Source organism: Phoenix dactylifera, chromosome 11 (genome assembly GCF_051530095.1).
Source record: "Phoenix dactylifera cultivar Ajwa chromosome 11, Ajwa_hap1_PhDact_Kaust_v1.1, whole genome shotgun sequence".
In the NCBI taxonomy this organism is placed as follows: Eukaryota; Viridiplantae; Streptophyta; class Magnoliopsida; order Arecales; family Arecaceae; genus Phoenix; species Phoenix dactylifera.
Window position 1 is genome coordinate 2,850,849 of NC_143200.1, and position 14,537 is coordinate 2,865,385.

Genomic DNA, 14,537 nt, shown 5'->3' on the forward strand with positions numbered 1-14,537 from the left:
ATTTTTAGATTTTTCACCAAACCCCCTGATACTATCCAAAAGTAGTTTTGGACTCGAAAAGCTTTGAAGCTTTGCTCGATAGAGCTTAAAGCCTCAAGACATGGATAGAGCAAGCACTAACTTGTCTTGATAATTCCTTTTTGATGGTTACTAGCAATTTTTTATATAAATAACTTACTTTCGGATAGTTGTTCTCCCAAGTAATTGCCCTATATTTGGATCACTTCCTTTAGAAAATTAGTTTCATCGGCAAGCCACCTATTTATAGCCTCTCATTGATTAATAACAGGCCAAGTACAAGCATAGCAACCGTCATAGCAGAAATAATTAACCAAATCTTAATCGACCTAATTTTTTTGACCATTTAATGTAGTTGGTCAACGGTTAACTAATTTTCGGGTATCAACACAATGTATTTACGAAAAGAAAATACAAATGTTATGTAATAAGAAGATACGATGGTAAGATAGAAAAGAAGATAACTTATATCATATTCTTGTAGATGCTTTAGCTTCGAATACAAATTTTTTCTCAGATGTTGCAACGTTTTTTTTTTTTTTTATGTTGCAGCATTCTCTAATTTCATGGTAATTCTCTCCTTTTCGTACTGGAGGGTCACCGTAAAAAGGTTAGGATAAAGATTAGAGATTTGGCCTAATCTACTTTAAAATGGATCACTTCAACGGATTAAACTTTTCTTATCAAAATACATAAAATTTTATCTCAAGCAATACTATTTTTTTTTTTGGTTAGGATCCAATAAAACCAGAAAACTAAATATCTTAGAGTGCTCGAAGCAACTTCCTATTCTCAGTCCACAAGGCGCTACCTGTATGACTGACTACATAGGCAACCACCTAATCCACAGCTCTGTTGGTTTCACGAAATATATGCTTGGCCTGAAAGGCTTCTCCATCCCTCGTCATTGTCCAAATATTTCGAAGCAACAGATGGTTGCCGCCGGCACCCCTCCGATCCAATTAATGACCGTAGCCGAGTCACTCTCCAGGATGTTGAGTTGGCTCGTAACTCAAGTTGGGCATGTCGAAGGCCTGCCAGGCAGCCCTCGGCTCCGCACCTAGGCACAGAGATGTCGAAGAAGGTAATAATGTTTAGTACCATAAGAATTGGAGAACATACATTTCAATTTCAATTACAGTGGATCTTTCGTAGATCCAAGGGACTCGATCTTCCAAAGTTATATTTTTATATTTCCATCGCCGTGCTGCCCGGGCCGTGGACCGGACGTCAGGCCCGCTTCAGGCGCGTCGGGCACGGGGGTAGGTATAAAAGGTGGACCCGGCGCAGGACCCTATATAAGGCGGGTCGGGCGCTGGTTTTTATGATGCCTTCCTCACCCGTGTCCCCAGCCCGGCTTGATCTGTCCGTGTGCCCTAGACCCCAATTCTTGAGAGCGAGGTAAAGCAAGAAGAAGAGAGCGAAGCAGAGGAAAGAAGAGGCCGAGAACACGAGAAAAAGGGGCGAACCGGAGGGCGGTAACACTCGACGGCAGACACAGCCGCCGGCCGCAGCACGCGGTGGCCGGTAGGTCTCGCTAATTCTATTTTTATCATCTTCTCCCCCTATTCCTCTTCTTTGCTTCCCCCTTTCGATCGTTTGCAGCGGATAGTAGGTAACAGCAGGCGGCCGTTGCGGTGGCGGGTGCTGCTGCCTTCTTCCGCTGCTGCCTTTTCCGTATTTGTTTTCCTTTTCGCGCCTTGATCTTTTCTCGAAACGTGCACGCGAACTGCTATCCATGTGCTCCTCTTGAATCTTTAGAGGGAATTGGCGAAAATTTAAAAACAATTCTTAACTCTTCTTTTTGGTAACGTGTGATGGAAGTGGGAATTAAGACGATCTTGTGCAATTCTTCTGGTGTCTTGGATTTTTCTGGGACCTTGATCTCTGGTGCTTCTTTGGATAATAGGTAAGTATGTCATTGGAGTATGTTGCACATTCGTATGGGACCTCTAGAGGGAATCAGCTTGCTGTGTTGAAATTTCAACAGTAATTCGCAGTTCTTCTTCCAGTTCTTGAAAAAGTCCTGAACTTTTCAGATTTTTTTGGGACTACCTTCTTCTGTCTACTGTATTCATGGAGAAGTCTTTGCATTGTCACGACCAACTTAACCTATTTGATCTGAGAGTAACTTTCTTCATCTTTAATTCTCCAGTTACTTACAGTCTTCACTTGCAACACCTTTATTGGCTACTCCAATTTATTAACATATTGTTCTATGTTAGGGATTATCCAAATTTCTGATCCTATATAATTAGGAAACTAATGACAGCTTGAGTTAATATCTCACTGTGGGGTTTAGAATTACATAATGATCGTGCTAGATAAATTATGAGATCTTTGATTCTCCGATTTCATGCAAACTGCATCGTACTTTTCGAAAGTTTCCATTGCCTCATTAGCACATTGTGAGGATAACCTTTTTTTTTAAGTTTGTAATAAGAAGTGCACCATCTGAAAAATGTTTGTGAGAGGGGGAAATCAAAGAGAGTGCGACAATAATACAAGGTAGTGCATGCTTGATCATTTAACTCAGCGATCAGCCTTTTCATCTCTTAAATCGATGTACTATGAATTTGACAATTATCCTAATCACTAGAACTTTTGTGGTCTGGTGCCTTCGCCAACTAATCTCTTGTTTTATATTTAGAACTGATGAAGTTAGTTTTTTTCTTTTTTTTTAATGACAACCTTTTATACTTTGATATTCCACTGCAGATGATCCTTGTTGAGAGTTTTGATGATGGATTTTTGTTGTAATATGGATTTGTAATTACTTCTTTTGCATAAATACCTGTCATTACCTTGCTGGTTTTATGCTGTTGTTTTTTTATTTGTACACTTCTAAATATTAATGATTGTACCATTAGACTTGTATTCAGTATTTCTTTTTGTTAATTCTTAGTTGGTATAATTTGTTTTAAAGTTTTTAGTTGAAATGTATTCTTTATCTTCAGCTGTGAATTCACCAAGGAACCACTAGGTTTATGCGCTGGTGGATGTTGAATGATCCTCTCCATGGACTTGAATGCGTCTCCTTTACCTGAAGAGGATGACGCGCCTTATGAAGAACAGGTTGAGGGTGAAATCATACATGAAGAGCATGCAGAGTCTGCTGTTACAACCATGCGCAGGGTATGTAATGCTCGTTATGCACGATAACTGGCCGCATGTTTACATCATCTATAACACGTTATTAAGTCGGCGGCCCTTTTAGAGAAAGGGCTTATTTCTGATACAGTCCTTAATGTCTTTATCGTCAAGCATATATCCTCATGTGTTTTATCAACTCTTGTATTCGTGGGTATATTTTAACTCTTTAGAATATGGTGAACAATTGTTGCCTCATCGTTCCTATGTTCATCTCATTTTACTTTTCTTGTCATTTGTAATTTGTCTTATGATGCTTTTTAGTCATGTTGGTTTTTAGTTGCATTAGTGGTAGACTTCTTATAATACTTACCTAGTTATATGTGTGAATGTACGCATTTCTTTCTGCTTTGTCTTAATAGGAACGAGAAGAAAGGAAGCGTAGGTTGAAAAGAGAAAACCAAGACGAAGGCGCAAAGCGGTTCTCACAACCAATGAGAAATGATTTCATGTCTCAAAATAGAAGTGGTAGATCCTACGGAAGAGTTAAGGAAGTCCCTCAAGGTATGCATTCCATCCTTCTAATTTCTTAAGGTTGGATCTACACTAATATTGCTTGCTTTTCTTTTTGCTATCGTCTTGACCTTGAAGGAATTCTTAGGAAATGGTACTCGTAATTATTATAGCTGCTGTTCATTTATTTGATACAAATACAATCAATGGAATGAAGAAGAATGTTTATTATGCATATTCATATTCTTTGTGGTGAATTGGTGATGGTGTAAAAGACAAGTTCTGTTCCTTTCTAGAAGTTAGGGTTAGAAAATCACATTTAGGCAAGTTGTACTCCGAGCAAAATTAATGAATTGGTTCAAGGGGAACAAAATTTGATTCCAATATCAAATCCAATAGTGTTTTCCAGGAAGACAAAATTTGATTCCAATTGTGCGTAAATGAATCGTATGTCTTTGCAAAGACTATAACCATGGAGTAATCTAAAAAGTGCCTTAAGAAATTTCAATCTAGCCGTCAGCTCAAACATTGTGTGTAACTTAGATGTGGATTGTAGAACCAATGATTCATAAATCTGATGCGAAATTATGTTAATAAACATGATACAAAGAACTGATGCACACTGAGACACTTTAACTATATACTAAACAACCCAACTAGCTAAGTTCTTCAAAACGTTGAGACTTATTGCAGATTTTTTACTCTTAAGGAAAACACAGAATTAAGTGCCTAAAAAAAACCAAAAGCTCAAACCTGGTTGATTGAAACCTGTAAATGCGTAGGAGGTTGCCTCTTGGATCATTGTATATACACATACTTCTGGATGTGTATATGCGGGCAATATTTTCATATATGCATACGGATATGCTTCATGTATTATATACATGGATGCAAATCTAATACATATAGATATGTATTCATATATACACATGGATATGCTTTCATATGTTCTATCATTGCCAATGGATATAGATTTTGTATGCATGCATAACAAGTATTCTTTACATTTTTTAAAATCAACAGCACATGGGTGCAAGTGAAGAAATATTAGACTGTATAATGAAAAACAACCTGTCTCAAGTTTAGAAAAGATTTTTAGGCTATATTAATTGCATGTGTACTCATACAGTTGTTCAGCATATTTATGTTGGGGTGTTCTGAAATATTATTTTTTTGAAAATAGTACAAAATTTGAATATTATAGAAGATAGATGAATCGAAGGATGATTGAATGGTAGCTGGATGGTAGCTTGCATGACAGGCTTGTCCAATCACTGAAGTTCACTTGAGCTATCTCAAACCATTTGTTTTCCACGTTAAATTTTTTTACTTATTTTTCCTTTTTTTTTCTGATTTTATTTTGTTTTCAACATTAAAAATTGACTTTTCAGTTTGATCCTATTTCCACTTGAACAAGTCTGAAACTGAACTAATCATTTAAATATTTTGGCCCAAGGTTGTCCTAAAACATGCTTAAAAACTAAAATTCTAACCTGAAATATTGTGGGTACATGCTTCAGATATGAATTTTTTTGAAGTCTTCTTTTTAAATCTAAAATACCACTTCTGTATGTAGCTGAACTTCTGTTGAGCAAACTTGTGTAATGAAACATCAAAAAACAATATTACCATGAGATGACTCTCTCCTGCAGTATTGAATGTTGAAAATTTTTTGGCATTGCTTGCCACGGGCTTACTATTGATTGCAAAAAGCTTTTGGAACTCATAGGTTATAGAATGTTTGCATTTGTTTTGGGCAATAAATTTATGAAACTTGATTTGTTTGTTTTATCTGATGGTTTTTATTAAGATGTTTCTCTTCCTCCTAGCTTCCACTTTTTCTACTTTTTTTTTTAACCGCATATTGTTCCTTTCTAGATTTTGTTAATTGGATGCTTTCTTTCTTTTCGTTGTTTCATTTGAGTCTTGACGCTTATTCACTCTATTTTTTTTTTTTTACATTCCTAGTTTATATCATCCTATCTTGGGAACAACCTCTTGACACTCGGGGGTAAGGCTGCATATATCCTTCCCAAACCCTGCAATGCTAGGGGCCTCTTGCACCTGGAGGCCCCTTTCTTTTAGTTTATATCATCCAATGCTTCCTTATTGATTAGAAAGTTACTACATTACTCATATGCACCTTTGTGCAGAACCTGTTAGTGCATGCTGTTTGACAAGATTTCATTCATGTTGATATTACAGGTTGGTTGGATTGCCCTGCATATGGTCAGTGCATTGGTTATATTATTCCTTCTAAAGTTCCTCTAGATGAGACATATAACGAGTCTGTGGTGCCTGGCAAAAGATATTCTTCAAGACAAGTGATTAATAAGCAAAGAAGAGGGGGGCGGGAAGTAAGTATACCATATAAGTGAAAAAATGCTGTCTATATAACTTCTATGTTTATCCCGACAATTTTTGGCAACCAGGACGTTTATAAATTGTTTTTGCATCCTCAATTTGTACTTGGATTTGTTGAGCCTACGCATTTTGACTTTCCACACAAGATCATGATATGAATTGACAATTTAAAATATTGTTTTGATCTGTCATCTCAGAACACAACCTATTTGCTCATCTTGTTAATTATCTTGTAAATCTCTATGTCTGTGTTCATCTTGATAGATGTTTTTCAGAGAGTAGCTTACTTTGTATGATTTGAGAAATAAGTTGGGTTGGATCGGATTAAGAATGAGTAGGTTATTGCCAAATTAGATCCTGGTCTAAATCTTATCTGTAGAGTAGTCTACCATGAATTAGGGTTGCATGAGGTTGTGTTTCTTGTGAACTGAAAGTTGAATGTTGGAGCATTTGGGTTACATTGGCTTGGACTAGATCTAGACAAGATTTGATTTTAATTATTGATTACAGTTTAGGTACTTTGGAGTTGGCTAGAGCTATATGTGTTAATTTAATAAGGGAGGGATCATACAAGTATATGTCTGTATAAGGCATGTGAGTGTGGATGGGTGGGGATTTTTGAGACACTAGAACTTTGGTTGAAGGTGAAGGAAGTTTGGCTTTGGACTATTAGATGGGAAGGGTTTGAGATCTTTGAATCACTGATGCATAAGATCGAGACATCAAGCATAGTTATAATATTAACTGACAACCCTAATCCTAATTAGGTTATGATGGGGACACTAGATCTTTGGTTGATGATTGCAAATATTTTGATGGGAAGTGTTGGATTATCGACATCACCCATTCATAATATTTAGATATGATGCATATATATTATTACTAGCAAAGAACACGGATCCCAACTATGTTGATTATGGATGTCATTATTCTTTTAATTTAAGATTTATATGATTTTTAATTTTGCAGCAGACTTTTTGAGATCCTTTTTCAAATTCTATATCCATGCCCACTTCTTTATTTTCTTGACCCTCCAGCAATTTGAGCTCCTCTCCCGCTAAGGCTTAGATGTTTAATCCACATGCCCATCCTAAATTAGTTCTCTTCCATATTTTCTGCAATTATTGCAATTGACCCAGACGAGTTCGCTCTTCGAGCGATCGTAGTGTGAGGGTGCTTTAATCTTCATGGGGTGTTTGGGTGATTTCATCAAATAGAAGGTGGGCATTGAACGATGGGTGATCACAAGGCGAGGCCGACGAAGGGGTCCTCATGGTGTAGGGGATCCCCTGGCAACCTGGTTGGACGAGCCGCCGGATTTTAGAGGAGCTTGAGAAGCGCTAGCGGTACTTTATTGATGTTTTGGAGTTGTCGGAGGACCACATGGAAGCGTTGCGACAGGCTTGGGAGAAGACGACAGTCATAACCTGAAGTTTGGGTTCGAAGAGTCCTCGCCGAATGGGTCTCCCGGGACCTCAAAACTCGAGGAAAGCTCGATTATGATGTGGAGATGTTTTGGTTGGCGGGGGACCACTATGTCTTCTGATTTAGAAGCGGGGGCGATCGGGATGCGGCCCTGGTCGGCGGTTTGTGGCGGGTGGCCGAACAACTGCTGGCGATGGAACTGTGGGTTTTTCAGACTTCATTCCTGGAGTGGATAGGGTGAAGACGGCAGTGGTTTGGGTCCGGCTTCTTTGCCTGCCGCTGGAGTACTGGGAGAGGGTGTCGATCTTGGAAATCGCAGCGGCGGTGGGCCAGCCACTGGCTCTAGATGATTTCACTGATCAGCTGCAGAAGCTGGGTTATGCTCGGGTGAAACGGGAGATCATTGCCCTAGACCCTCTCAAACTTGGGATCCTAAGCCAGGGGCGAACTAAGGTGTTTTGGCAGAGCTTTGTCGATGAAAATGTGCTGTCGTTTTACTACCGGTTCGGCAGAGAATCGGCCATAAGGATGAGGAGTGCCGGTTCCCCTTGCCAATGCCATTAGTGGAGGACCATGGGTGAGGTAGGGTGTCCCCGGCTCCCATGGTGGTGGAGATCGACCCAGAGACGACAACTTTGATGGAGGAGGGGCCGGAACCGACGAGGGGTCCTGTGTTTGGGCCGTGGCTTGTGATGGCCAAGATTCGACAACCTAGAGGCACCAGGAGTGGGGCTCAGTTGAGGAAGACGACCGAGTCAACCCTGGAGCCTACCATAGTTTGGGCTCGTCCCAGTCTGGGCCGAGTTTGCCACAAAACAGGCTGAGTTCTCCAGGCTTGTCACTGGATTTTGATGGCTGGCAGAAGCCGACGTAAGTGGCTCGTCGGCGGTCATCGGAGGTGTATCTCGTCCCGGACTTGGCTCAGAATGGTGGGGGAGCGAGTCAACTCGGCTCTGAACTGGAGTCAAGGACTGAGTTGCGGAGGGCGCGGTGGGCTAGGCCAAAGGTAAGGGCGCGGTGGGCCAGGCTAGTGGGCTCGGGTGTGTGGACGTACCGATGTCGGAGGCTGCCTTTGGCACGAGCCAACTTAAGCGGGCCAGAAGCCCACCTATGGAACGGAGGCTTGTGGATCGAAGGATTGCAAATCCTGGGGTAGCCGGCCCGTCGCAGGCCTAGCCTGAGGCAAGCCCCCAAAAGCTCGAGCCATCGCCCTCTTCCTCGAGGGATCGCACTGAACCACACTGGCATATCTCGTCGCCCTCGGCAACGGTGGCCATGGCGGGGCCGCCCCCCGCCCCCAATGGTGGTTGATTTGGAGGTGGAGCAGGTTGTAGGGGCTGAAAGGTCTGGATTGGACTGGCCGGGAGGTGCCACCAGCTACTGTCCACATCAGCCAATGAGGCCGACGGTGGATGGCGAGGAGGTCGGGGCTACTGGATTGGGAGGGTCAGGCGGAGGATGTCGATTATGGGCGTGTTGTTTGGAAAATCAAGGCAGCCTTAGTGGGGGAGCCATATGACTTGGGTAACCGTGGGCTGGCCGTGGGAGATGCTGTGGGTGGTGTGGGCCCGGTAGAAGCCAGTGAGGGGACCGAGGGTGCTCGTCCAGGGGACGGTTCAGCTCCATTAAGATGAAGTTGCTAATCTAGAATTGCATCGGGGCTGGGAAGCCCTCCTTTCCTACCACCTTTTGGAGGTTAGTGCATCTAAATGGACCGGATGTTTGTGTTCTACTAGAGATAAGATTGTCAGAAAGGAGTCTATAGCGGGCTAGGTGTCGATTCCCTCCTTGGGGCTTCTTTGCTATTGAATGCTAGGGCTTATCTGGGGGCATTATGGTGTTGTGGAGGTTGGGCTTTGGCAATTTCGACATATTCAATAGATGCAATCAGCAAGCAATCATGGTGATTACTGAAAGCAATGGTGACCCTTGGTGCTTTTCTGCTGTGTATGCTAGTATGGAGTACAGGGTGTGGCGCGAATTGTGGAGTGAGGTATTTTGCACGATTTAGTAGGGCATCCGCACTATGGTGGCTGGTGATTTCAATTGCATTGGTGGGCCCCTGGAGAAGCAGGGGGCAAAGTTTTCTCGGGCAAGATAATATTGGGCTGGGTCAAGCTATACTAGGTTGGACCTAGCTTGGTCGCAAGTCTCAAGTATTGCTTTTATTGGTAGGTATTAATGTATTTTTTTCCTTTGTACACCCTAAACTTTTTAAAATTAGGGTGCTAGCAACACTAAAGAGATGACTTCATTTTCTTGAAGTATTTAATAAAAAACACATTGTATTAGGACCCTTTAGATTCTTCTAATATTTTTAAATTTTAAATCAACATTTGATATTAGTTTTTTTGTGTAGGATTTATCTTGTGGATCTTGTCTATGTCTACATTAGGTTAGGCAATCTGTCATCCCTTATTATGCTTGAGCTGGCTTATTCATCTTTTTTGTCTTGATATCCATGTATATGTTTGCTGCACGCTCCATGGTTTCTTCATGTGATAAGCATGCGAGAAAGAGAATGCACTCTCTTTTATTGTAGATTTTTAATCCATTTCTTAGAGTCCTAGTGCTAGTTCATCTCTGAACCAATTTCTTTCTTAGAGTCCCAATGCGGAAGCCTGATATTTTAACTTATCTCTTTCTTCAGTTGCCAACACGGAAGCTCACTATGTATTCTTAAACCTGCTACTTAAATCTCCCAAATCCTTGCACCAGTTTGGAAGTAGTCAAATCTCAACCCTCTCTCTCTTTTTCTCAGCCTGTTGAACAATCTAAATTTTAAAGGATAAACAAAAAAAAAAGTCATGGCCATCCACATGCAGTGCATGCCTCAGCATCCAGTTTTTATTTAATTACAACAATGGATTTTAGAATAGATAGAAGATTAAGGTATAAAATCTAGTTAGCTTGGATGTATCCTGACATTCAGGAAAATGCTTCCTGAAAAATGCTCCCCCTTGCGAAAGAAAAAGGAAAAAGGAAGAAACAACATAACCTCAGGCATGCATAGCTCACATATGCAATGAATTTGTCCCCAAGTTAGGCTCAAAAGTTGAAACTGCTACCAGTCCCGGATCGGTTTCAAAAAATGTTTCGGTTTTAGAATTACACGTAAAAATTAAAAGGTGGAACTACTCAAAGCATTGAAGTTCACAAGACGCTATAGGAAAACATGTTTTTTATACCGGAGAACTTAAATTTCCAACTAGGATGGATCTTTTTTGACTAAATTTGGTAAATGTCCATTCATTTTTAAGCACCATCCATTAAGCTATCCTTGACAATCTTTGGAACACAATTCAATACTTCTGAATATGTGGCAGCATTATGAGTTGCAATTTATGGTTGAATATTATTATGATGCCATCCTGATTGATACCTAATGCTCTCTCTCTCTCTCTGTTTTTTTTTTTAAAATCTATGATACTTCTATTTAACTTCATTTCTGGTTCTTTGTTCAGCTTGGGTTGGTGATCGATTTGACAAATACTACTCGCTATTATTCACCATCAGAGTGGACAAAGCAAGGTATAAAGCATGTTAAGGTAAGAAACTTTGTCTTTTTATTATTTTTATTTTTATTGTTGTTGTTTTTGTTGTCTACGTATCTGTCAGGTCTTATACAATTTGATCTCCTCCTACTGTTTTAGATACCATGTAAGGGACGTGATGCTGTGCCAGATAATGAGTCTGTAAACACATTTGTTTATGAGGTAATTTACTGTAATATTCCTTCCTAATTTCTTGGACATATTTTTATACACCCCACCCCCCAAAAAACATCATGTTATGTTATTATTTAATCTTTGTTATCAATTTAGGTAGAAAAATTGACAACTTGTTCAGATATTCTGTGACAAATGAAATCATCTTTTGTCTTGTATTATGGCTAGATATACGTTTCTTTATTTTCTATCACTGTCAATTTAAGTAGCAACCAATTATTTGTGAGTTGGTGATCTACTTGGTGCCATAACGCGTGTAAGATGATTATTGGACTATTTAATGACCAAAGTGTTTTGAGGCTTTTATTGATTTCAAAACTGAGAACACAAACTTATGATATAAGTCCATGTAAAAGATTAACTTCTTTTTTTCTCTTATTCATGCAATTATCATGATCAGTCATAGTAAGCTGGAAGGTCAAGTGACTCATGATGATAAAGATGGCTACCATCAAGCCCTTAAGATAATGGATATTGCTTTTATTGCTTGTATTCACACATTCATTGCTTCGAAGTCATATGATGGTTGTTTGCTGCTTACTTTCATGGTCTGTGAAATTATAGTGCTGATCTTATTTTGGAAGTATGCTTCCAATTCCTTTTCTTACTATCATTCCCTGTGCCACTCAGAAATTTTGAGCAACATTTTTTTGTGGAATCTCATATCTGGTGCTTGATGTACGTCAAGACTAAGCTGGAAGGTCAAGTGACTCATGATGATAAAGATGGCTACCATCAAGCCCTTAAGATAATGGATATTGCTTTTATTGCTTGTATTCACACATTCATTGCTTCGAAGTCATATGATGGTTGTTTGCTGCTTACTTTCATGGTCTGTGAAATTATAGTGCTGATCTTATTTTGGAAGTATGCTTCCAATTCCTTTTCTTACTATCATTCCCTGTGCCACTCAGAAATTTTGAGCAACATTTTTTTGTGGAATCTCATATCTGGTGCTTGATGTACGTCAAGCTGTTGAAACCAAAACACACTTAAGAAAATTTAGAGGCGTCATGTGTGATATATTGGTTATTTGGTTTAAATTTGCATGGAAACCTAAACCTAGCCAAAAAATTGTTATTTATTGAAATAAAAATAATTTATGTGCTTGAAAAAATAAATAAAATTACATAAAATTTTTAAAATTTTATACATGCCTATGTTCTATAGCACCATAGAAGAAAGGGGCGAGATAGCTGTGAAATTGGGATCTTGGATAAGGAAGAATGGCGGTCGATTTGGAGCAAGGTTCGCTTTAGCGGTACCGGACCCCGTACCGTTGCCACACTGCATAATATTGGTACGGTACGGAGTTTTTTTGGCGTTACTTCGGTACGCCACTAGTATTGGTACCGAATCGGTATGGTACAGTACATCCAGTATTGTCCGATTTGGTACAGTACGACATACCATGATTTGGACTAGTCCATAGTATGTAAGATTTTGGAGATATTGGGATGTGGAACTCATGGCAGTAGCAGACTGGAATATGTGAGGAGCAATGGGGCTTGGAGATGGAAAGGTATTTTTTTTTTAATTTTTAAGATAAGTTATCAAAAATGCATTTGGTGTAAATGCTATAAATTTCAGATAAGGGTAATTTAATATTAAGATATTTGAAAGATAGTTATATTATTGGACTGGAAGTGTAAAAAATCTTGAAAAATTGAGGCTTTTATATAGTGTTGGATTATCAACTATCTATCTACTAGCACATTAAGATAACAATATTTTTTATTTTTTTAACCAGAGTCTGATTTTAATTGCTTTATACATGTCTAGAGATATGTGTAAATGAACATGATTTTAATTATTTCATAGACATCTAAAATCATTTTCCATCTTAGATATTTCTTCAAATTGCTGTTTATTATGTACGATATTCAAGTAATTTGCCATTAAAAAATAATAATATAAAACTCTATTTGAATGTTGACATTGTCTCAACATTCGTGATGTTGAATAATAGGGGGGGGACCTTTGCTGTGATTTAGAATTATGTTTTTAATCATTGTTGTGCTCTACCGTGGATCTGGTCTTCAATTCTCAGTAGAAAAGTCAAGGAAAAAGAAAAGATTAATGCAAAATATTTCCAATCAGTGTCAAATATAAACAAGCTGTTTAAGATGGTTGGGCATGTGTATGAATGAGTTGTTACCTTCCTTCCCCCACTTACTTTCTCTAGCCTAGACTAAGATTTCTTGGGGAGTGAAATGAGACAAAAAAAGGTATCAGATTGGGATTTAGAAGGAATTTTATTTTTCATTATTTTAGTTTGTGATAGTATTACTAAATTTTAGTTAGATTTGTGCACAGGGTGAATTATGTGTTGTGTTAAGCTGGTTGCAGTGTGTCATGGATTCAATTGGATGCTGGTTCCTATTTAGCCTTTCTTGTTTGGACAAGCCTACAGGATGACCTAATTTGGGTTAGTTTGATAGTAATTTTCATCTGATCCTTTACTGAGGAAACATCCCTATTGTCTAGTGTGTCCATTTATGCATCATTGAACATACGCGCCAAATCGAGGATTGCTGGCAATTGAATCTTTGATTCAATGACCTTCAGTCCGAGACTGGGTAAGCTGTGCTAGTTTTATTTGAGAAGGGTGGAAGAGGCATGTTGATGGTGGAGAAGGCATATCATGGGGTTGTTGCTGAAGGCATTAGGGTTGAGGTATGGCTGGGGTGGAGGGGGTATAAAAGAGGGTGGAGGAGTGTAGTCAGGGAGGGTGGAGTGTAGAGGTAGGATTAGGAAGGGTATAAAAGAGTGGTGGAGGAATTGGTGGGAATGAGAGTGGGGGGAGTGTGTGGAAATATTGATGGGAAGGATTGGGGAGGGTAGTGATGGAGGATATGAGAAGTTAGGGTGGCGGAATAAAGTTGGGGAATTTTCCTTGTTGGAACTTGGTACCTTTTACCCGTGAGCAGTGGCATTACTTGTGGTGGTGGAAGCTGTTAGGTTTCAGGTGGTGGGTGCAGAGTGGAGGTGAAGGGGATCTGGGATGAAATAGGGTTCCGGGAGGGAGGATATGTTGGTGGTCAAGGGGCAAATCAGCTGTAGATTTATGTTATGTTATAAATAATATTTATATTTTATATTAATTGGGCCTGACTTGGTTACTATTGAATTGGATCAACAGTTTATCAAACTGCCATCTGTTTTTTGATCAAACGTATTTGTGACTTTGCTTAGTATCTAATAGAATCAGTTACTTGACTCAAATTGGGAGTTGTATTTAGTTTGGGATCTGGTCTATCTATCAACTTATGACCCTCCAGCAGGTTGCATTGGGTTGCCAAGCTACAAGATGCTATTGTAAGAGATTGATTAATGCTGCATAGTCCGAATCCCAGTGCTGATCAGGCTAGGAGTTAGCTTGAGATGGTCTGCGATATT

General features: G+C 39.5%; 1 protein-coding gene across 4 annotated transcripts in view; it reads left to right on the forward strand.

Moving 5' to 3' along the window:
• Positions 1-1,318: 1,318 nt before the first annotated feature.
• Positions 1,319-14,537, forward strand: part of LOC103715187 (uncharacterized) — a 39,610-nt gene continuing 26,391 nt past the window's right edge. The window contains exons 1-7 of one of the 4 annotated variants that reach the window (XM_088706398.1): positions 1,345-1,545; positions 2,976-3,153; positions 3,531-3,672; positions 5,590-5,632; positions 5,827-5,978; positions 10,875-10,958; positions 11,064-11,126. In XM_088706398.1, the coding sequence (XP_088562524.1) occupies positions 3,610-3,672; positions 5,590-5,632; positions 5,827-5,978; positions 10,875-10,958; positions 11,064-11,126 (405 nt within the window). In that variant the 5' untranslated portion in view covers positions 1,345-1,545; positions 2,976-3,153; positions 3,531-3,609. Of the gene's footprint in view, positions 1,546-2,975; positions 3,154-3,530; positions 3,673-5,589; positions 5,633-5,826; positions 5,979-10,874; positions 10,959-11,063; positions 11,127-14,537 lie in introns of all 4 variants that reach the window. The other 3 variants (XM_088706399.1, XM_008802734.5, XM_008802735.5) reach the window with 3 other exon arrangements.